The sequence below is a fragment of the Cynocephalus volans genome, chromosome 3 (genome assembly GCF_027409185.1).
Source record: "Cynocephalus volans isolate mCynVol1 chromosome 3, mCynVol1.pri, whole genome shotgun sequence".
NCBI lineage: Eukaryota > Metazoa > Chordata > Mammalia > Dermoptera > Cynocephalidae > Cynocephalus > Cynocephalus volans.
This window is the reverse complement of record NC_084462.1, coordinates 22,637,797-22,661,441: the sequence shown is the minus strand read 5'-3', so window position 1 is coordinate 22,661,441 and position 23,645 is coordinate 22,637,797. Positions and strand designations below refer to the sequence as shown.

The 23,645-nt window shown below is 46.2% G+C and overlaps 1 protein-coding gene and 1 non-coding gene across 10 annotated transcripts in view; both read right to left on the bottom strand.

Moving 5' to 3' along the window:
* Window positions 1-4,436: 4,436 nt before the first annotated feature.
* TRRAP (transformation/transcription domain associated protein) overlaps window positions 4,437-23,645 on the bottom strand; it is a 129,942-nt gene continuing 110,733 nt past the window's right edge. For 6 of the 9 annotated variants that reach the window (XM_063088299.1, XM_063088303.1, XM_063088302.1 and 3 more), the window contains 8 exons: window positions 21,970-22,169; window positions 20,846-21,107; window positions 17,341-17,566; window positions 16,391-16,608; window positions 14,156-14,340; window positions 9,574-9,777; window positions 9,293-9,487; window positions 4,437-5,549 (listed from right to left, as the gene is read on the bottom strand). In XM_063088299.1, coding sequence (XP_062944369.1) covers window positions 5,265-5,549; window positions 9,293-9,487; window positions 9,574-9,777; window positions 14,156-14,340; window positions 16,391-16,608; window positions 17,341-17,566; window positions 20,846-21,107; window positions 21,970-22,169 — 1,775 coding nt within the window. In that variant the 3' untranslated portion in view covers window positions 4,437-5,264. The remainder of the gene's footprint in view (window positions 5,550-9,292; window positions 9,488-9,573; window positions 9,778-14,155; window positions 14,341-16,390; window positions 16,609-17,340; window positions 17,567-20,845; window positions 21,108-21,969; window positions 22,170-23,645) is intronic. The other 3 variants (XM_063088304.1, XM_063088305.1, XM_063088308.1) reach the window with 1 other exon arrangement.
* Window positions 22,652-22,787, bottom strand: LOC134374448 (small Cajal body-specific RNA 21). Its single transcript, XR_010023293.1, has one exon. It is a non-coding gene; the product is annotated as a small Cajal body-specific RNA 21 (non-coding RNA).

The window sequence follows — 23,645 nt, the reverse complement described above, 5'->3', positions numbered from 1 at the left end:
TGGCTAGAGAAAGGTCCACAAGTTTCCCGGCTGCCTGAGGCCCAGTGGCCACCTTTTCCACCTCAGCTACTCCGCGCCAGCCGCCGCAGCCGCCGCCATCTTGAAACCTCCAGAGCACTTACTTTCTAACTCATGCTATGAGACCAGCATTATCCTGACACCAAAGCCAGACAAGAGGAAAAATAAAGAAATAAAACTACAAACTAATATGCCTTATGAGTACTGATACAAAAATTTTCAACCAAATACTATCACACCAAATTCAACAACATATTAAAAGGATTATATATCATGACAAATTGGGATTTATTCCTGGAATGTGCCAAGATGGTTCAACAAATGAAAATCTATCAATGGAATATACCACATTAACAGAATAAAGGGGGGAAAAACACAAGATTATCTTAAATGATGCATAAAATGCATTTGACAAAATATAACACCCTTTCATGAGAAAAACACTCAACAAACCAGGAATAGAAGGAAACTACCTCAACCCAACGTAAGCCTACATGTAAAACCCACAGCTAACATCATCTCAATGAAAGACTGAAAGCTCTTCCCCTAAGATCAGGAATAAGACAAGAACGCTCGTTTTCACCACTTCTACTCAACACAGTAGTGAAAGTCCTAGCCAGAACACTTAGATGGGGGGAGAAAAAGGCATCCAAATGGGAAAGGAAGAAGTAAAATTATCTGTTCACAGATGACATAATTATAGAAAAATCTAAAGAAAACAGAAAAAAAAGTTAGAATAAACAAATTCAACAAAGTTGTAGGATACAAAATCAACACACAAAAATCAGTTATGTTTCTATACACTAACAGTCAATGAGCCAAAGAGGAAATTAAGCAAATAATTTCATTTGCAGAAGCATCAAAAAGAATAAAATACCTAGGAATAAACATAACCAAAGAGGTAAAAGACTTATACACTGAAAACGATAAAACATTGCTTGAAGAAATTAAAGATACGAATAAATGGAAAGACATTCCATGCTCATGGATTGGAAGACCATACTGGTAAGATGTCATTACTACCCAAAGTGATCTACAGAATCAATACAATCACTATCAAAATCCCAACAACATTTTTTGCAGAAACAGAAAAACATATTGTCAAGTTCGCATGGAATTAACTGCAAGGGACCCCAAATAGGAACAATCTTGAAAAAAGAAAAACAAAGCTGGAGGACTCACACTTCCTGATTTCAAAACTGACTTAGAAGCTACAGTAAGCAAAACAGTGCGGTACTGGCATACAGACAGACATACAGACTGATGGAACAGAAGAGAGTTCAGAAAAAAACCCTCATATATATGGTGAATTTTTGGCAAGGGTGCTAATAAGACCTTTTTCAGTAAGACAGTCTTTTCAACAAACGGTGTTGAAAAAACTGAACATCCACATGCAAAAGAATTAAGTTGGACCCTTACTTTACATCATGAATGAATTCAGAATGGATCAAAGATCTAAACCCAAGAGCTAAAACTATAAAACTCTTAGAAGAAACTACTTGTAGTAATAGCATCATAGGGGAAAAGCTATGTGGATTTGGCGATGATTTCTTGGATGTTACACCAAAAGCATAGGCAGCAAAAGGAAAAACAGATAAATTGGACTACATCAAAATTAAAACCTTGTACATCAAAGGACACCATCAACCGAGTGAAAAGGAAACCCAGACAATGTGAGAAATTATTTCTAAATCATATATCTGCAAGGGACTATATAAAGGGACTTTACGCTCAGACTGTATAGAGCTATCACTCAACAACAACAAAAACAACACAATTAAAAAATGGGCAAAGAACTAGAACAGACATTTCTCCGAAGAAGATATATAAATGGCTAAGAAGCACATGAAAAGTTGCTCAACATCACTAATCATTAGGGAAATGCAAATCAAAACCGCAAAATACCACCTCATATCAATTAGGATGGCTGTCATAAAACAACAAACAAAAACCAGAAGATGTGTTGGCAAGGATGTGCAGAAACTAGAAACTCCAGATATTGCTAGAAGGAATGTAAAATGGTGCAGCTGCTGTGGAAAACAGTCTGGCAGTTCCTCAAAAAATTAAAATGAGCATTACTGTAGGATCCAGCACTTCCACTTCTGGGGATATAACCTGAAGAACGGAAAGCAGGGACCTGAACAAATACTTGTACACCTGTGTTCACAGCCAAAAGCAACAGATGGATGGATAAACAAAATATGGTCTATACATCCAATGGAAGTAAAAAGGAAGGAAATTCTGATGAAAGCTACGACATAAATGAGCCTGGAGGATGTTATGCTAAGTGCAATAAGCCAGTCACAAAAAGACAGATACCGTATGGTTCCTCTTATATGAGGTCCCTGGAGGAGTCGAATTCATAGAGACGGGAAGTAGAAGGGCGGCTGCCAGGGGCTGGGGGAAGGAAGAGGGGAGTTAGCGTTTCATGAGTGTGGAGTTTGAGAAAATGAAAAAAGTTCTGGAGACGGATGGTGGTGATCCATCAAATGACAGTGTGAATGTCCTTAATGCCACTGAACTGCCCACTTAAAAATGATCAACATGGTAAATTTTATGTAACGTATATTTTATCACAATAAAAAAAATCTAATAACAGTACTTACCTTGAAATGGTGGTTGGAGAATCGTGTAACATGTGTGGCCCCCATACACGAGCCGTTTCCTGAATCTTCCCCAGCTCCTGAGCTGGCAGCTCCCCAAGGACCCACCCGGCTCCCAGCAATGCCACGGGGGTGAGAAAGCTGAGGCTCCTGGTCACTGAGGCACTGGCTTGAGACCCCCCGACGCCAGGTCCTTCATGTTCTCACACGTGGAGCTCAGAAGAGCTGGATCTTCACTGGAGACTCTCTCTTCTGTCCTGGCTGTTCAAAGGCTGGTTTTCCCAGCAACCAGGGGCAGCACCTGGGCCATGGTGTGGGCGAGCCTGGCAGGGAACCTGGGCCTCTTCCTCACCAGGAACACCAACTCCAGACTCCAATCCTCCAGGGTAAGAAACCAATGTTCCCTTTACCCTCACGCCACACACCTCCCCAAGCCCACACACTCCCTGGCAGAATCTCCGAGTGCGAAGGCCACTGAGACAGGGGCTTCTGCCTTGTTGGGCACACAGGGAGGACTATGGCGGGGCGGGGGCACCTCCCCACTCAGGCCTGACACCACATGATGACTCCCAGTAGCTGCCAGTCTGTGATCACCTGTCACTTTAGATGCATGGCTCTTGTCATTCCACACTCTAAGACACTTTCTCACAAAGACAGCTCACTCCAAGGAATTGGGAAATAACAGTTAGCTGTGAAGAAGGAATGGGCGAGTGCAGCCAGGTGGGTAAAACCTGGCCCCTCAACCTCCATCTGCGATCCAGGGTGCAGCTTGGGGGCTTAGAGTCAAACTGGACAAGGGTCAATCCCAGTTTCTCCACAATTTGGTGTGGGAACTTGGCCACGCTACTCGCCCTCTCAGTTGGAAATCCCTTTTCTGTAAAGTGCAGAGCTGCTCCTCTGGACAGAGGCCCACCCATCTCCTGAGGACTGGAAACCAACATAAGGACCTGGAGCAGTGGCTGTCAGTACCACACACTGCAATGGGCATCCAGGTCACAGCCCAGCAACACAACTATAGCCTCAAGCTTCCAGGGGACATTGGACATACCCCTTTGACTTGAATTATAGTGAGATTTGAGTAAACAGCTGTAGGCATCACCCTGTGCTAGCCTGGGACATTGGGGGACAAAGGGCCTGAGGAGGGGTCTGGGGCACTGCACAGAGCCCAGTGAGGGGTCTTGCTGGCCTGTCCTCATGAATCCCGTCAAGGGCCATCTTCCTTGCAGAAACAGCACTTCCCAGTGGGGCAGGCCCCTTTCAATTCAGAGTCCATGTTAGAATCAAGTGGCAACCACACCCCTCTGTCCTATTTTGTTTCTTATCTTGCTGACATCTCAGCATGTGCTTGAGGACTGTCCTCCCACATCCACGACGGCAGGAGCTCCTGTGCTCTGTTCACGCTGCCTCCAGGAGCGGCAGCCTGTCCCACGGTACAGACCTGCCCAGGGTGCACAGCTCCAAGCCGAGGCCTCTGGGCCCGCTCCGCACACGTGGTGAGACGGCAGTAGCCCTGAAACACGTAACCCAGCTGAGGGCACCAGGGAACTGCAGGTGTGCTGACACACTGCTAAGCCAGGCCAGCATTCCTCATCACCATGACAACATACACTGTGACTCCCTGTGCCTGCCCAGGCAGCAGGCACAGTCACCAGGAAGCCACACTGAGGAATTGCCTACACTGTACTCGTGGCTTTTAGTCCTCAAGGGGCTGAGGGACGCTGAGGTGGAGGAAATGCTTCTCACAGAAACAAACATTTTAACAAAAATAAGTGATAACAAATCCTTTCATAAAATATTTATTCTAAAAAATCACACTGTACAAATTTAGATAGAACATTCTCAATGTTCAGATTTATAAAAATGTGAACATAACAGAAAGACTGGAGTTAACAGACAAACTTTCATTGCTATTTTTTCTTTTTAAATTAGGAAGAAAAAAGTGATTTTTTTCAGGTACAATGATAGTAAACGTCTAGAAGACATCCGAAGAGCCAGCAATAAAAAGCGCAAGGTGCACCTGCCAACTCTTGCAGTCTGTTTTTACCCAGGAGAATCCGCATCTGAAATGACACTCCCCGCAGGGGACGCAGCCTCGGCGGCCCCCATCCGCCACCCAACACCATTCCCAGAGCCAGTGCCGGCAGCCTAAGAGTCAGAGAAAACCCAGCATGGTTTGTTCATAATCTCCTGTTTCTCTAACAAAGTGGCCTTTCTGTACACTTGTTGAAAAGGTCTGTACAAATGCACACGGCTGCTGTGAGGTGTTTCTCCAGGAGTTAAAGATGGATAGTAGAGTTGTCTCCTACGGTTCAGTCTGCATTTCTGCAGAGGGAGGAACAGCATAAAAAAGAATTCACAGAGAAGTTCCAGATAAGGGAATCATGGTTTCTTAAGATGATTCAAAAGCTCAGAACAAGCTGTTTCGGCTCTGCCATTCCTAGTCACTAGCCGCCGTAACAGCTCAGCTCCCTCTAAAACTACGCTCACCTCCTTCACACACAAACCATCAGGAAAACAACGCAGCATGTAAAACCGAGGGGCTTTTGTAAATAAGATTATCAGTGAGGCAGAGGAGTCCTAAGAGCCAGCGGGCTCTGAGCCCGAGGGGCGCCCTTCACATTGCGGGGGTGGGAGCAGCGGCAGTCACAGCCACGGGTGCCAGGCAGGGTCCATGCGGCACAGGTTGTCCAGGCTGTTTGCAGCAGCCACCAGGGTGTTCACTTTGCTCTCCCCGCCTTCAAACTGAGCCAAGTTGTGCAGGCGGGTCATGATGGCGGTGACAGCTTTCTGGACCAGAGAGACCAGCTGCTGGCTGTCCATGTTCTCAGGCTGCCCGGCAGCCGAGAGAGGAGACGAGGTGTCCTCCTGTGTTTTCTTATGCCAGGCGATGATCTCATCCCGGAGCACAGTTTTCAGAATGCCATCCACCTGCGTGGAGGCAAGAAGAAAACGACCCACGTTTAACCAAAAACCACCCAGAGGACAGCTTCCTGACGAGACTGAAGCGAGCCACAGTGGCCTTGGGGGCCTGATCTAACCTCGGCACCTGGTGCCAAGCCATGCACTTGCAGATGTGCCAGGGAAGTCCCCTGGGGAATCAACTGCTTCTGCTAGTTGGGGCAGTGGCCAAAAGGCCTCAGCATCAAGATGCCAGTTTTGTCTGGTCCTCAGCAGAGCCAGGGAGCAGGTATCTGGATGGGACATGCCACCATACTGCTACTGTTCCTGATCTATCTATTCGTCTGTCCCACTTGGTACTCAAGTACACATGGAATGTCAGGCAGGCCCGTTCCAGGCCTTGCAGCAGAGAGTGAACGAAACAGCAAAAGCGACACCCTGCCCTTATGGTGCACATGTCCCAACAAATACAGATGTAACAAGGCAGGTGGTGACAGGCACTGTGGAGATGGCAGAGCTGGGTAAGGCAGGCATGGGGGCAACGAGGTCACCCTCAGGCAGAGACTGAAAGGAAGTGAGGGCCCCAGGCAGGAGGCGCTGCAGGATGCAGGAACTCGCCACACAGAGGCTGGAACGCGGGAGTGTGCGCGGTTGGGCTGAAGAACCGCAAAGTCGGCGGTGCTTCCCAGGCCCGCCTGTGGGATCACAGCACAGACTCGGGATCATGCCCTCTCCACCATTTCCCACCTGGCTGGCCTTGCAAAAATGACTTAATCCCTGTGCCTGTTTCCCCAGTTGTAAACAGGGCATAGTAGTAGTGCCTTCCCCCCAAATTAAGTGGAGATTAAGGGAGTTAATAAACACGAAGTACACAGACCAGTGTCTGGCAGTCACAGTATCATCAGGGGCTGTCATCTGGGCTCTGGCCTTTAGCTGGAAGTCAGGGAGGGTGGTGAGCAGAGCCTGACAAGATCTGCTTTTATCTTAAAGGATCGCTCCAACCACCAGTGGAGAACAGAGCGAAGGTGACAGGCCTGAGTGGAGCTTCGTCCCCATAGGAGGTGATGGCGCTGGACCCATGAGGCCATAAGGTAGATGGGACACTGGACAGGGTTTCGTGTCAGCAAGGGCTGTGTGTGTGGACTGAATGAAGGTGTGGGGGAGAGGAGGATCAGGGACAATGCTGAGGCTGTGGCTGAGCACGTGACCGAGGCTCACATGATGATGGCCACACGCCCAGCAGACAGGACCCTGACCAGGTCAGGAGTTGGGTCGGGGGAGATCCTCCAGATATAAATTTGCAAAATCAAATGTATGCATGGTAGAGTCAAATTGGGCGGCTGAGATGTCCAGGGACTGAGCACAGAGAGAAAGAGAAGATGACAGCTGAACTGGTGCTGCCACCAGACAGTGGGGAGGAGGTGGCCTCAGCAATGGGGCTGACAGGAGAGGGCGCAGGCTCGGCCGTGTCAGTGCAGGGACTCTGGGCATGGGAAGCTGCTGGTAAGGAGACAGCCATTTGTACCTCAGAGGGAGGGGTCCAGAGGAGAGGGGACAACGGCTGAGACCTGTGCCTGAGTGGCGGGCTGTTGGTCCACACTTAGGGGAGGGCCACCCTGTGAGGACAGAAGCAGAATCTGTGGTGACTGGTGGAGACATGGCCATCCTCCAGGTCCACCGCAGAGTCAGCAGAGCGTCCACTGAGGATGTGGAGGGGTGAAGAGCTGGAAGACTGGGGAGAGGGGACAGGACCAAATCGTGCTTTCGGCAAGTCACGGTATAGAGACAAGAGAGACACAGGGTGGCCACCGAATCTGAAACCACAGGCATGCCTGTAATACCTGATACTGGTGTCACATTCACATAGATGCTAAAATAACGCTGTCTACTGTCCAGAGTGGACGGCCACCCCATGCTGGGTCACCGAGCCATGAATGAGTCTTATTTCTCCACGCTTGCTCGGCTGCCCTGGGAGCGGTGAGGAGGGTTTTGCCAAATGCCGGTCTCCTGACAGGCAAGTGTGATGATGCCGTGGACCCAAGCTGAAGAGGGGGGAGGACAGGAGAGTGTGGGGCAGGGAGGGCCGGTGCTGCAGCTCCTGCACCTTGGGAACCTGCTTCCTAGAGGGAGGGAGCCAGAAGGACCAGACGTGGTGGTGGAAGAGAGGGGGGCTGGAGACTGAGACGGCAGAGGCGAGCGTGAGCACCCGGGGACAGGGACTGGAGGGGAAGGGGCTGGATCCAAGAGGCGGCTGTTGACACTGATCACCAAGCAAAGGGAGGAAACAGCCAGCTTCTGTGCACCCTTCTGGAATGAGACAGCCAACATAGTCCGCTGTCATTCAAAGAATGCAGACGGCTCTTATTTGAGGCACCCAGGACTTCAGATCAATAGGTTGAGGTTTTATTCTGACTTACTTGGTGCCAATGGAATGTGTTTTTAGAAGAGATTCCCATAAAGAATGCTCCACATTTTAGTTTAACTTAAAGGAATTCACTAAGTTCAGACTATTAAGAAATTTGGGTCCAGAGTTTGGAGAAGATCCAATTTCTTCCCACCTGCAAACAGTAAGCAGGTGTCACTCCCAGTTCTAATGGCCTTAGAAGAGAGGCTTTTCCAGTCTTTTTAAAGTTTTCAAGTGAAATGCCATTCTAAGGATTATCCCATGGATGTTTCCAGAAGTCTAACATTTCCATCTAAATGAGAACTTCCTATTTTAAGCCTTAAGCCAAAGGTGGACGACATGAAGTCCTTACTCAAGAAGAGACCTAAAGGCTATTTTCAGTCCTGTTCGTGCGGGTTAATCACTACCTCCGCAAACAGCACCCACACTGATGGCTGTGCCACTGAGCGTGAGGAGTGAGACGTGTTTATTATGTATAGTCCTCATTCCTGGCTGTTTGTTCAATAATTTAAAAACTGTTCTGAGTAAATGTTTTTGTAAAGCTACTGGTTTCTGAAGCCTTTTCTAGATGCAAACTGCTTATCCGGGAGAAAAAGAAAACAACAGTACAACTGCTCTCATAAGTTAAAGGAAAAAAAAAGATTTGTTCAGCCCCAACTGTGAAGAAGGAACTGTGGTGGTGAGGAGGCAGGTTCAGAGTCAGAACGAACTGGGCATGGACCCCAGTCTGCGCTGCCCCCAGTTCTAGGACCTTTGCTGTGTCACCTACTGTCCTTGGCCTCTGTTCCCGTCTGTACAAGTGTTGGGGGAATTTGATGAGAACCCTCTAGGGCAGGACAGTGTGGGGCACAGAGAGGGCACCCAGGAAAGGGCAGATTTGGCTGCTGTCCTGTCAAAGTGGGCAGAGCCGCCAGACTCCCTCACCTGGCCCCGTGCTTAGCAGGTGCCCAGGGCATGTGGCCATGTCTCATGTCCCTGGGAATCAGCTGTGCCGCGCCTTGCACCTCACCCTCACTTAGGCCTCGCTACGGCCCTGGGAGGGCAGACACCATTCCACAGAGAAAACTTCTCTCTTCCGCACCAGGGAATGTGCAAAGCAAAAGCTGCTGCACGAAAGTGCCGTGCAGTGTAACAGTTGAGGCAAATTATTCAGCAGAGGCTTCTAGACTCCTTTTTGTAAACTGCATTCCTCGACACCCAACATCCTGACTTGCTCACTCCCTGTCTCCCGCACGACAAACTCTGACTGTACAGCAGCAGCCAGCTCTCCTCACCCACCACACTGTCTCCTGTGGGCAGATGAGCAGCTCCTGCAAGGCCACGCTGGGTCTCCCAGCCCGGGCTCTCGTGAGACAACACCGAGACCCACCTTAAAGTTGGGCTGGGCAAAGCACCGGGCGACGGCGATCATGGAGGCTGTCAGCGGACCAGAGACACCGATGGTGGTCAGGAATTCAGAGATGTTGGGCGTGAGGCGAAAAGGGACAGGGCGGTTGGCATCTAAGTCTCCAGTTGCATCGTTGATATCAAATCGAAAGTAGGCAACATTCAGTTTGCCAGTGTCCTAAACGGGAGAAAGAGACACTTCAGAAACGTATTGAGCAGAATGGAGATGTCTAAAGGACAGGATATGGCTGTACATGCCGTCACCTGAGCAATCTGTAACATTTCGGGGTTGAGTCTATTTAAATGCAAGACGAACTCTGCAAAGCCAATCAGCGCCAGCTGGATGGTGAACATCTTCCGGAACGTCCAGTAGTCTGTGGCGTTGGGGAACGTGTGCAGAGCCCATTCCTTAAGCATGCTGCGTGGTACCATGTTACTCTGAACCTCCTTGAGAATGTCTCGAAGGACCTGAAATACATCACTCCATGACTCTTCTGTCTAACTCACTTGTTTTTTTCTGCAAAAGGAAAATTCTCAAATTGCAATTACTTATTTACTCAGTCCCCGTTGAATGAATTTGTTGACAGACAGATCCATAACGTTTGAGTAAAAACGAGGACGCAGGAGATTGTCCAACTGCCCCCCAGGGTTCGATGTCTAGTGCTCTAAAGCGCTGATGGAGCTGTTTCAATAAGAGCCTTAGCTACATGCTGTGTGATATCTATCTAACAGAAAGCAGGCAAATATCTGCAAACTCCTTCCACCCTTGCTAACTACAGAATGTATCAGGCCAGTTAACAAAAAGAACAAAAGGACAGCTGGGTACCAACATCGCCACTTCTAATCAATGACTACTGAAGACAAAAGTTTCACAAACTGAAGGAGCTAGTCTAAAAATGAGCATACACTACAGAGACACTTTGAACTGAATTCTGTACTGGAAGACTCACAAGACTATTTCAAAAACCACAGATTTAGAGAGGGCCTCAATAAGAGTTTATTGAGTTAATTTAGTTCCTGTTAGACCAACTACTAAAGGCACAAGGCCTATTCTGGGCTAAGTCCTACCCAGGTGTTCTTATTAACACTAGAATTCAAGCCTCTAAGAAGCTGAGAACAAGCAGACTATTATAACACATTCATTCTGTTTATTTCCTCGTCCGTAAATGGAAAGAAGCATTTCTGAGACTGCCGAGAGAGGATTTCCAAAATCTGCTCCTAAAGCAGTAAGAATGCTGGCAAAAATCATTGAAAGCAACTTTTTCATAACTCTGGAACTTAAACAAAGGCTTGCAACTCTCCGAGGAGCTTTTATTTATTTATTTTTTTAAAAAAAGGCTGAGTCCTGGTATGAATGGAGAGCTCTGTGGCAGTTTACTTTGCCCTTTTCTCATCCCTTCTCACCAGCTGTCCAGAAGCCTGGAAAACCAACAGCCTCACAAGCAGGGCAGCTGTGAAAACCAGCCACTGGAGTGGGCAGAATGGGTTTGGTGATCCCCCCAAAAGCCTCATCTCCAGAGAATTCAAACTATTTGACCTGTCAGCTTTTTGAAAAAAGCCCCATTCACAGGTTTTGTCTCTGACAGAACTCAGTTCACTCAGTGAGGAACACTGTATATCTGAAGGATGTTTGTTGAAAACAATTATCTGTCTAACATCACAGGTGCCTGAAGCAGTGACACCAGCTGGAGCACTTGAGAGGCTGGCTAATCGAAAGGAAGGGCTGGGGAATGAGATGACCCCTGGGGACTCTGAAACACTCCAATATATTCCAGGAATCTATAAGGCCAAGCACACACTCATGAAAAACCTCAGAAGGCCCAAACCTCTCACACGAGGCTCTGCACAAGCAGGAAGTGAAGGCTAAGGCAGAGCTGTAAACTGGCCACGTTGAAAGCATGCCCCATATATATATTATATATATCTAATTAATATATATATATATATATATATATATATATATATATATATATATTGCTGGATTCAATTTGCTAATATTTTGTTATATACTTTTGTATTTTTGTTCATAAGGGGTGTTGCTCTATAACTTTCTCCTCTTATAATATCTTAGTCTGTTTTTAAAATAAAAGTAAAACTGGCCTAAAAATTACTTGAGGATTCCCTTCTCTAATTTCTGAAAGAAGTTGTATAAGATTGATATCATTTTTCTTAAATATTTTATAGAATTCACCAGTGAAGCCATCTGGTCCTATAGTATTTTAATTATGAATTTAATGCCTTTATAAAATATAAACTTATTTGTATTTTTTTTTTTTTTTAGTGAACTTTGGAAATTTGGTCTTTCAAGGAAATTGTCCATTTCATCCAAATTGTGATATCTCTTGACATAAGCTTGTTCATGGTGTTTTTTAATTATCCTTTCAATATATGTAGGATCCATTAAAAAAAGAAAAGAAAGCATGCCCCAACACATATGCACAGACAAAGGCTCTCAAAAAAAAACGGGAAGACCTGTTGGTTCCAGGGATTTGAGAAAATCTCTGTCAAATCATTAGTTGACTACTAAGAAACTAAGCAGAGATTTCAATGGCTGCACATGGAAAAAAAATATACAGAATTAGTTCAGGAAAGTCACAAAAAACAAACAGCTAACAACAACAAATCTCAAGGGAAGGAAATATCTGATTTCTAGAGCTGCCAAATTATATTACTTAAAATGTTCAGTTTTCAACAAAAAATCATGTGATACACAAAGAATCAGGAAAACATGCCCCCCACACAGGGGGAAGAAGTCACTTGTATCAAGTTATCTGTATCCAGAACATATAAAGAATTCTTAGAAACAACAATAAGAAGACAAGTCACCCAATTTAAAAATGGGCAAAGGGCTTAAATAGACATATCTCCAAAGAAAATACACAGACAGTCAATAAGTACATGAAAAGATACTTGATATCATTAGGTATAGGCCACGATGATATCCACTAGGATGGCCACAAAGACAGGCTCTCACATGTGCTGACAGGAATGTGGAGAAATGAGAAACCTCATCACTGTGCACACTTCCGAAAACAATTTGGCAGTCCATCCAAATGTTAAACATAGACTTAGGTATCCAGGAGAAATGAAAACATGTCCACACAAAAACATACACAAATGTTCATAGCAGCATTTGTTATTAACAGTCAAAAAGTGTAAACAACCCAACAGCCCATCAGCAGGTAAATGGATAAGTTAAATGTGGTATATCCATATACTAGAATATATCTGGCAATAAAAAGGAACTACTGACACACACTATAACATGGATTAACCTTGAAAACATTACACTAAGAGAAAGAAGCCAGACACAAAAGTTCACATACTGAATGATTCTGTTCATACATTATGTCCAGAATAGGCAAATCCATAGAGACAGAAAGACTGTGGTCACCAGTGGCTGGTAGTAGAAAGGATAGGAAGTGACTAGTAATGGGTATGAGGTTTCTTTTTGAGGTGAAAACATCTTAAAGAGAGTGGTGATGGTTGCGCAACTCCGTGATTATACTAAAAACACTGAATTGCACACTTTATGAAGGGGGATTATCTTAGGAAACATGTTATGGAAAATTAGAAGGATAAAGGAGCAGAGTCGATAACAAAAGCACAAAGAGAAAGAAGGGGACACAGAGCTGGGATCCTTCTAGATGGTCCTTCAGCATCCCCACCAGCTCAACAGGGCCCTCACACTGTTTCTAGGCTGCAGCAAAACGTCAGCGTCATCAGTTGTACCTGCTGCTTATAAATCAACCGGGGGTTCTCATGTAAGTGTGTATTTGCGGATAGAGGTCGCTAGCTTTCACACTGTTGAAAGGAAATGAAGGCTTATGAGGACAATCCAGTCCTTTCTGCAAAATACCTCAAAACTGCCCATTGTCCACAGAATGACCAGGCTGTGACCTGTGCCACACAAAGGCCCTGGCACTGATTCCCAAGGGAGGCCACAAGCTCTGTCCACGAGGCCAGTCAGAAAACAGGGATCCACTCCTGCTGCCGTGCAAAGGCAGGAGGCTGTGCTGCCTTGCAGCCTGCCCACTGGGCTCTGCCACGGAGGCGAAACCAGTACCTATGCACTCAATCTTCTTAAACAAAACTAAGTCCTTGAGGAACTGGACCAACTGAAATGAGTTCCTGGGTGACTCAGGACAAGGCCACCGCTTCCACCTCCGTGGTTTCTCCTTCCTGGATGCACAGGAATGACCACAGTGGCACCTGGGGAGAGGCCAACACAGCTGCCTCTTGGCGCTCCACAAAGCCCTGGACAAAGTCTCATCAAGAGCCCCCACCTCTCCTGCTTTCTACCATGGCAGGACCCTGCAGCCAAGGAGAGGGGCCCTACCCCCTCAAGGGGCTGCAGGAGACAGATATTTAGTGCTCCCACCGAGGTGAATGAAACACCCAGGTGCCCCAAGTTTTGGATCTCGTTGCTATGTTACAGACTCTGCTCATTGCCTCATGCCCCCAGCTGCAAACCAGATGAACAGGAACATTAAGTGAATAAATAGAGACTATAAATAGCTTCATGGCACTTCAGATCAGGTTTGGCTGTCAAGTGAGTTTGCCATAAAATTATTTTTGAAATTCTAATTTCTGAGCTTCTTTGTTAATGCAGGTTAAGGACAATGGACCTCTCCAAGGTTGAGAATTTACCTACGTCCAGTCATAAACCATCTGCAGCAAACATCCCCTCACTAAGATCAAAGCTATCTAATTTCTACTATCTCATGAATCTAATAAAGTTATTTTAAATAAGAGAGGTAGCCCTCAAAGACTACACTGCTAATTTCGTAAGCTCACTTGTCACCTGAGCATCATAAGACAGCAGCCTGCCCGGCCTTGACTGTACCTGGTGGCTCGCTTGGGTCCCCCGTGCCTGTACCGTGGCCAGCCTGTCATAGTAACGGGAAATGGGGTTGTCGTGCTCGATGCCCTTCTTGGCACAACGCTGCTTGTAGATCTCCACGAGGGAAAGTGATGAGGGGTTATCCTCCACGAGGCGCATCTGCGGGGACACAGCCACAACCCGGGGAACTGGGGAAAGGGGAACAGAAATGGGGGGGCAGGTTGAGAGAGAAAAACCATAGGTTAGCACTTGACTCCACCTTCAAGGCATTTGCTGGGAGCCGAAATTCTCAGCCTGGTATGAGCAGAGAAAGTGTGTACCAGGTTAAAGCCGGAAAGACCCTTTGGTCACACTCTACCTACTGACTCAGCAGATGGCATGAAGCTCTGTCCATGGGCTAACAGTGCCTGGGCTCACAGAGAAACTGAAATTCTTTAGAAGCCAATCTTAAAAAATAAAAAATTAAGAGACTGTCAAATGTGCACTCTTTAAAGGCCTTCCTTAATCAGAATTCATCAGAAGAATTCAACTCTCCTGCTCAAAGGCATCTACCATGTGCAATTATGTTAACTTGTCTTCCAGCATTTAGAATGCTGTGCTCTGTCTCTGGAGAATTAGGAAAATAATCACTCAAGTCATTTTTGGGTTCTATGGTTCAGATAAAGAAAGCAACCAGAGTAACTCTGATCATTCAGCCCAGTTAATTTGTAAATCTATATCCACATATAGTGGCCACCATTCTGTTCCCTGACTACCATTCTGGTATCTGAGATGGGGTATATTAAGCAATTCGCCTTATATCATGATCACTGTCACTCTGAGTAAACTGGAAGTGGCACAGCTAAGCATGGGGTGCCCCTCTCTGGAGCCAGCCCACCTGCGATCTGCCTTCCCAGAGAGGTCACTTGGGTGGCAAGCTACCGGACTTGCATGAACTACAGCTCCTTCATCCAAAAATGGGATTAACAGTACCTATCCCACCAGGTTGTTTGTGGATTAAATGAGATAATACTTTATTTTGTTACAATTAAGTTGGAGAGAACTGACAGATTTCCAGAAGATGGCAGCAAAATCAAGCCTGTCCAGTGTGGGGTCCCAGAAGTGACCTGCCCTGACGCTGCTGAGCAGGTAAGTGGCAGCTGTCCCCGCTTTCGCACTAGCCTGTCTCTAGGCCCTGTAACCCCAGGTGTGGATGCAGTGCCAGTGTGGTGCACACATATGACACTGACTTCCAACAAACAAAGATGGTTAATTCAGTCTAATGTCAGCTAAACCACAGCTGTTGGCTTGCTGCCCTGGCTTTAAACAATGAATACCAAAATGACTCCAGGACATATATTAAGACTATCATTTAGTGCTCACCAAGTGTTTGGAAGAAGCAAAGAAAAATCTAGGACACACAGCAGAGACCAACACTATAGATCATGTTATAAACACGTGAAAACACATTCAGCTTTCCATGATGCATTTTAAGCTTCCTTTAGGCTTTTAAAAAATTGACCTCTTATTTTGAGATATATTTAAGGGTAGGAGATTTTAGGTCGAAATAAGTTGGATTACACTTTAGCAGTCAGAAAAAAGTTCCACACAGGACTAGATAAATGCATTGCCATGGGCTCCTAACCCCAGGGATTACATGCTAAATGTCCTAACATTTAGGTTCTCTTCTCTGGGTAAAATTATATGTCCCTGTTACACAGAAACAGGTTACTCAGGACAACTTGGTTATGAAAAATCTTTGCTCAGAGGCTGCTTCTTATAAGCTACTGGTGCCACTTGGCAATGATTTCTTTGGCCTTCACAGGGCTGGTGACTTTCCTAACTCTTTTATTTCACTCCAGGAAAGCAAACTCACATAGAGTGTAACGTGTGGTTCAGAAGGGTTCGAGGCCTCACTGAAAAATGGAAGTGTGCCGTTAACACACCAGCCACAAGCCCTTGGCTCAGACCAGACTTCACTAGGGCATGGAGCCACCTCTTCCAAACACACTCTGTACGGGCGGAAAGACCTCAGAGGAAACAGGAATGCAAAGCTCTAGTCTTACAGGGAGGAGACCTGGAGGCCAGGAGCAGCTCCCTCCAGGGTCAAGGGCTGTCTGGGGGCCTGCTCCTTGTCCCGAGGCCTTCCCTGCGCTGCATGGTGCAGAACATTCTCCACTGCTGACACGACGGCACACACGAAGATACTCAGGGCTGATGTGAGCCTCATGGGTGCCCCCCGGAGTGGGGCTCTCCTACCTGTGAAGAACAAGTGCCTCTTGGTGGTCTCCTTTCTCTTTTCCAAACAGGGGTTGAGCAGGCGAAGCAGCTGCAGCACGCGCTCCTCCCTGCGTGACTCGGTGAGACAGGCATCGTTCATGACAAGGTACGGGTAGATCTTGCCATTGTGCCCGCGGATGTACAGCCTCCTGGCCGCAGTGTTGTGCTTCTGCACGATCTCCACCCTGGGCATGAACCTACCAGAGCAAGTGAACAATGAAACGCGAACTCTGAGGCTCAATTTCCAGTCCTTCTCTTGAGAAGAAAATGGAGTATTTGGAACTATCATGGAAAAACAGACTGCGCAGTGCAGCATTTGTTCATTTATCTACACCTGCTCCACTCTGTTGACGTAGAAATGGTGCCACAATATTTACAGTCAGTGGCCACTGATGGAAGTCAGGGGAGGGCTGGCCGGCCAGGACATGAGCCAGATATGGAGCAGAGGGAAACTGAATTGTGGATGGATGGAAAAGCAGACCTCTGTGTCAGATTTAGAAATAAAAAGGAAACACACAACCATTTGTTAAGGAAAGCCTCTTCAAAGCACTGTTCACATTTTAAATGAGATCCAGCACACTCTAGTAAATTTATAATTGTCTGATTGTTTTGAATGTTGTGCTTCAAGAGTTTACAAAAGGCTGGGAAATTTCGTTTTGTAAAGTTCCATGGTGACTCAGAAGAGGTTCTTTTGAAAGCAAACCCAAACTTCATTCAAAACATTTAACCTATCAGATCAGACCCTTTAAGGTGCCTGATTACTCAGATCCTAGAACAATCTCATGTTCCCCCAGTTCAGGGAATCAGGGTCTGAAACACCGCAGGGGGTCTGCCCTGAGGCATCCCACTAGGCTGTGTGTGTGTGGCTGGGGGGTGGAGGGGCCGCCACATGTTTGTGGTCATGTGCCAGGCTGGGCTCACCTACTTACCGAGCAATCTTGATGTAATAATGTGTTGGCTTTGGCATCAGAAACTCCCCAGGAATTTCTACTTCTGCCGTTTGTGCTGAGAAATTGCTCAAAAACCGGCACTTTTCTTCTATGAGGAAAAATTTTGGAAGTTGCTTGGTTTTGGCCTCCAAGATTTTGATCCACTTTTTCAATTTAGAGATAAGATTATGAAGCTTCATGGATCCTGGAACACTGAAGTCAAAATCTTCAAAAGGAAACATGATTAAAAACATTTTTAATCGTTTGGGCTATTTCTAACTCACTACAAAAATCACTGCTCTTGCACCTGCAGCGTGGAGCAAAGCATTAAGTCCCACCTCCTCCTTAAAGCATAAGTCAAGGTCAAGAGGAAGAGATGAACTGCCAACACGAAACCCCATCCCGAAACACAACTGGTCCCTTTTAGGAAACAACACAGGCTGGGGTGGCACACAGGCTCCAACAACTTGGGGGCCCAAGTCACCAGGGCCTAAAGATCACCGTCCAGTAGCAGCCCCAGCCACACCACCTCTGAGCACAAGTGTCATACCAAGAAATGAAGGCCCCTGTGTCAAAGCCAATATAGTGATCAATGTGAAGCTAAGGGAGAGAAAAAAGAAATGTCCAGGAAAGTACTAAATTATAAGAGTCCACTGGAAAGAATTGGGGCAAGAAACCAAAATGACAAAAGCAGAAAACATTTTCACGTGAGCAATTAAAAAAAATCCCTGATTAATGTATCTCTCAGATTTTATTGAGAATCAATATCAAAGGGTCAATTAAATTAAAAAGTCCTCTGTAAAAAAAACTTCAATTTCCTCCCAGATCAGCACCAGGCACCAGAGCAGTCAAAGGTCAGGATGATTCCCACCATTTGTGTTGTGCAGTGGGGACCCCGTGGAGCCCCGAAGTGGCACTGTCCTCTTTCTGCCCCAGAACTGGTTATCTTAAGGCCAGTGATGTGCTGGCCACTAGAACGCAGCAGAGGTGCATGTCTCTCCAGCATCCCTTAGCCAAGTGGCTTTCAAACATTCTTTTGCATCCTCATTTGCTCGGCATTTGCTTCAGATGAGACCCTCATGGGCACAGGCCCTGCCCAAACCCCTGTGCCCTCTGCTCTCAGCCTTGCTGGGCAGAGCCTCCTGCAGGCCTCAGGAAAGACTTAACCCCTACAACCTCCCTCCCCTTCTCCAGGGCAGCTGCTGCTGCAGTCCGAATGGAGCTACGTGTAAAGAAAATTACAGAGGGGAACCAGAAACTGGAGAAGGCCTGATGGACTCAAGCACAAGAAGCCCATACAGGATGGGTCACAGAGGGTTATGGCTATCCAAGGGCAACACCTGTCCTCACCTCTTTCCACACGGGCACCACTGGCTCTGCAACACATGCGCACTTAATCTGCGCATAGTCCATGACGCTTACTCGGCAAACAAGCCTAACAATGTTCTACCACATGCTTCCTACAGAATGGCCCCATACGTAGAACTACATTATGTGGTGCTTAGCCCAGAGAAGTAAGTTAACCCAAACACTGCAGAAAAGTCAGGCCATCAGACTTTTGAAGAAAAGACACAGCATACATAAAACCCTGTATACTGTATCTCACAGGGAGCATGTTCAAAGATTTTCAAGGTAATTTTGTCATTAGGTACCAACTCCAGAAGCTACCCCTTAGGAATGTGAAGCTCGCGGTGTGGAGCAGCGCTTTCGAGCCCCACTGGGGAGGTCACACATGGGGTTAAATCCTGGCTCATGCACTCACCAGCTATAGAACTCCAGGCTTGTTACTTAACCTGTCAGGGCTTCATTTTTCTCATCCAGGAATAACACACCCATCATGTAAGGACTAAATTAAATGAGGTAGTGTAAGGCACTCAGCATAATACCTGGCTATTCTGATAACCTAGTCATCACTATCCAAGCAGGAACATTAACTGTGTAGAAATGTAATCCATACTATGAAAGTCAATGTATTTTCTTATGTTCCCCCCCACCCCCCATGGTATTTATCTGGTTTCCCTTTTATTTAGAGCTCTGTCATCTCCTTCCTCTGTATTCCTCACAGGGCCACAATTTCACACAGGTTGTCGGAGAGGCCCACCACGCACCAATGCGAGATGAGGTAAGGCATCCCCCAGCAGAGCTGTGACAGGGTCCACCCGTCCAGGACACAGGCACCTTCACACATGGGGCTGTTCCTTCTCCACTCTAAATCAAGAAGGTGCTACCAAGCTCATGCCAGATCTTTTACTTTTTAAACCTTTATCTTGAAATAACTAGATTCACAGCAGGCTGCCAAGAAATATACAGAAAGTCCCATGCACACCTAAACCCCCTCCTTCCATGTCAATGTCATATACAACCACAGTGCAACGCCCAAACCAAGAAAGTAACACTGGCACACTTCCAGTTTTGGGCTATTACAAATAAAGTGTACAAGTTCCCAAATGAAAATAAGTCTTTGTTTCTCTGGAATAAATGCAGTGTACTGTTTTTGAATTTTCTTCCACCTGTTTATGGACATCTGGCTAGTAGCCCACACAGGCAGTACTGCTAGAGAACAGAAGTGCCTTCTGCAGATTGGACCACAGTGTGGTTTAACCTATCAGTGAAAAAAGAATGTTTTAAAGACCTTTGCAAAAGCAGTAATTAAGCTGAAATGTTTCTTTAACTCTAGCAAATAGTACCAGACAAATCTCGTTTTCACATTATAACCACTTGTGTAACACCCAAGAAGTAGAAGCCAGTATAAGTCACTCAGACAGCTAAAGTGACTTGCCTGGGGCAAGGCACTTGTGGGTGGAAGACAGCCCAGCATGGCTTCCCTGCCAGAGGTACAGATAGGTCAGCAAAACAGGGGAGACAAGGAGTGAGAACCCACAAGCTCCAAACAGCCCAGTTGTGCCTATGTGTGTGTGGGTGAGGATGTACGTGCAAGCATGTGCCCTGGGGGCAAGGATCCCTATGTGACAGATAAAGAAACCTGGGCAAAGGGAGACTGGACTCATTTCCCTCGGATCACTCAGTACGAGGGTGAGCCAGGACTGGAGCTTCTATGGGCCTAGGAAAATGCACTGACCTGAATGAGAACAAGTAAAGAAAATACCATCTCCCTCGTTTTGCCTCCAGAATCTACTACTACAATTTTGTACTTGTCACCATGAGCCCTGTATCTTTAATCCCACCACCTCTGTTTCCCATCAAAACCAGGCAAGGAGTTGAAGGAAGGCACTAGGGTAATTTGACCTGAAAACCATCCATCTGCTAACCTCCTTCTCACAGCCCAGCAGCTATTGCTCCAAACTGTGACCCTTCACCAAGGAGAACAACGTGTAGTCTTGGGCTGGCAACAGTCACAGTTTCCTTGTGTTCTGAGTCTATACTTTAAAGAAAGTATAACCAGTGTGCCTAGTATGAATGAATACAATGAGCTCAGATGGTAAATACAAAGGAAAAAACTAAGCAGAACTGTCCCTAGGCACAGGAAAAGGAGAGAGAGACTCACCCGTTGTGAACTGGCCTTTCAGCTTCTGGAAGACGGGGTCCTGGGCAGTGGCCTGTGCCCGCCTAGCCAGAGACTCGGAGGCTGCACTGGAGAACATGGTTGAGACGTTGGACACGTTCTCCAGGCCCACCCCAAATGTGCTCACCAGCTTCTTGACGAAATTGAGGGTGTGGGGGGTGATCTTGGCATCGGACACTGCTCCACTTTTCTCAAATGCAACAGAGTAACATTTCGCCAGCCCCTGCTGGAGCTGCCTGAGAACCTAGTGGAAGAGAGGCCAGAGGTAACTGGCAGAACAGAACTCGCCGTTCAAGCACAGCCAACCAAAAGCGTCTGTCAGGCAGGCCCCCTCACCCCAGGGTTATTTCTGCAGCTGCCCAGCACCCGGCACACAGTAGGTGTAGAATCCATGTGTGCAAAAGGGATGGAATGCCTGTGCGCCAGACACTGTGAGTTGGCATTTTTAACCATAAGGATAAGGGTCCTGAACGTTTAAAAAACAAAAACGGAAAGCCCCACTTTGTTGGGTTGTACATATACCTGTCTACTGATTAACCTTATTTTCAGATAGCTTTACTGACACCACTGCATGTCCGTGTGCACACACTCAAAACTCCAACAGCAATAACTAGCTGGACCCATTGTCCAACTAGATAAGTATGTGGGCAGCAAAGTGTGTATTATTTTATCATCAGCTTGAGCAAACATCATTAAGGAGGTGGCCTGGCTACTGAAAAGATCCCTAAAGAACTAACTCCCATCTCTGAAAATTATAACCGTGTGTTACCAACGCCACCCCTCCTGTTCACACCATAACTACTACCTGGTCTACTGGTGGCACTTACGTTACTGAGCTCACAGAAGTGAACAAATAAAGCATTTTTTAACAGCAAAAAAACCGGCTTTCTCAATTTCATCCTCTTCTTGTAAAGTCTTCTGCTTCAAATATGTAAGACTGAACTAGTATGCAAAGATTAACTATTTGCCTAGTCGCTGCTTAAATTCAACAACAAATATATAAAATGACCAGGCAGTTAAATCTGAAGATAATATTGCCACAAAAGCATACAGAATGACATCTTCCCTCTACAAGTAGCCAGCATTTGCAAGATCACATCAAATACCTCTTCATGCCAATTTTCTCTGAACCAGACCATCTGATCGACGATGCCTTCCAGGGAAGACAGAAGGGTTGGGTGGAGCTCTCGCTGCATGTGCATGATTCGGCTGCAGCGCCACATTGGTGCTGTTGCTCTTATGGGCCCTGGATCTGATGCAGAATGGGACTGGTTACCCACTGAACTTGGCTGCTGCTGTCCAGAATCTGAGAGCAACACACACAACGCCAATGTCAGCGTGAAACTGACCGATGCCAGAGCTCGGTGCTCTACAGGACCCACTGGCCAAAGGAACACTGGTTCCTGCCAGTGTGTGAACCCTCACGAGGCCCTTCCCCAGGGACTATGTGGGAGAATGCCCTGGTCCCAAGGATGGTGTGCAGAGGGACTTGGGCACAGAGCACACAGTTGTCTGCAATTTGGCTTCAAATGGTTCAGTTAAAAAAAAAAAAAAAGTGTGCATGTTGCAAGAGAATGCCGGTATGATAACATGCTACCTGGGGAATTGAGGTGAGGGTGCACGAGGGTTCGCCATGTTCACCTTTTTAACTTTTCTGTAAGCTTGAACATTTTAAAAAAATGTTTGGCAAAGTAATACACAATATATTCCTTGCTATTAAAGCTCAGAGAATCTAACAGCAGTTAATAAGCAAGTCTACATTTTTCTTTTCTTTTTCTCTTTTTCTTTAAATGTAAGGCTAGGACTGCCCAGGGGAGGCTCCCTACTTAGATGCCTCTGCCCCAGGGACGCCTGGCCCATGTACTGTAGGCTGGGCTGAGGGGAGGTGGAGCAGGCTGAGTCCACCCCCCAGGAAACCGAGCCAGGCAAGTCTACGTTTTTCATCCAGGAAGGCCATACCACATTCATAAAATGATGTTTTTAAAAAATATAGTCGTTTTCTCTATGAAAAACACATCGTAGAACCCTTAATGCCCATTTTTCTGGCTTTAGCTCACTATACTTAGTCTTAGAACTAAAAAATCTTAATTTTCAAATGACCAAGACATGAGCAGACTCCCAGGAGGTTAGAGGTGAACGTGCTGTGCTACCCCCTAACCCACCTAATCTCGCTAAACCTTCGATGCCACAGTGGTCCAGCGGATGAAGTCACTGCCTTAGGAAGACTCCGGGTATTAAAAACACTGTAAACAATTAAAGGACCGTTTGCTTCACAAAGTACCATGCTTGTGGATAATCGAAACCATTAAATAAGTTATTTCTTGACATACTAGGGCTATTCAATATAGATTATAGATTTTATATTTTGAGTACATTTTTAAAAACATTTGGTAATACTGGTTTCTATGCTGACTCTCCTGAGAGCTGAAGATGTTCTTTACAACCTAAACAAGATATACACATAGCAATTTATTACTAATTATTTATTTTATTACGAATTTATTACTCATTTATTATTTACTCATTCATTACTAATGAGGCAAGGGAAACTTCATAATCTTCTATAGCTAAAAATTCCCTTTATCCTTCCTACTTATGGATCAAATCACTCAGGTAAATGAACTCCCTCTCACATCATGGCAAAGGAGAACCACAAACTTTACTCAGAAATCAGACTTTGTCTTCCAGCCTCAAAATGTTCCCCTACTGATGAAAGAAGAGACCCACACTGCACGCACCAGCAAGTGAGCCACGGGCAGGGGTGTGTCTGCAGCAGTCTAGA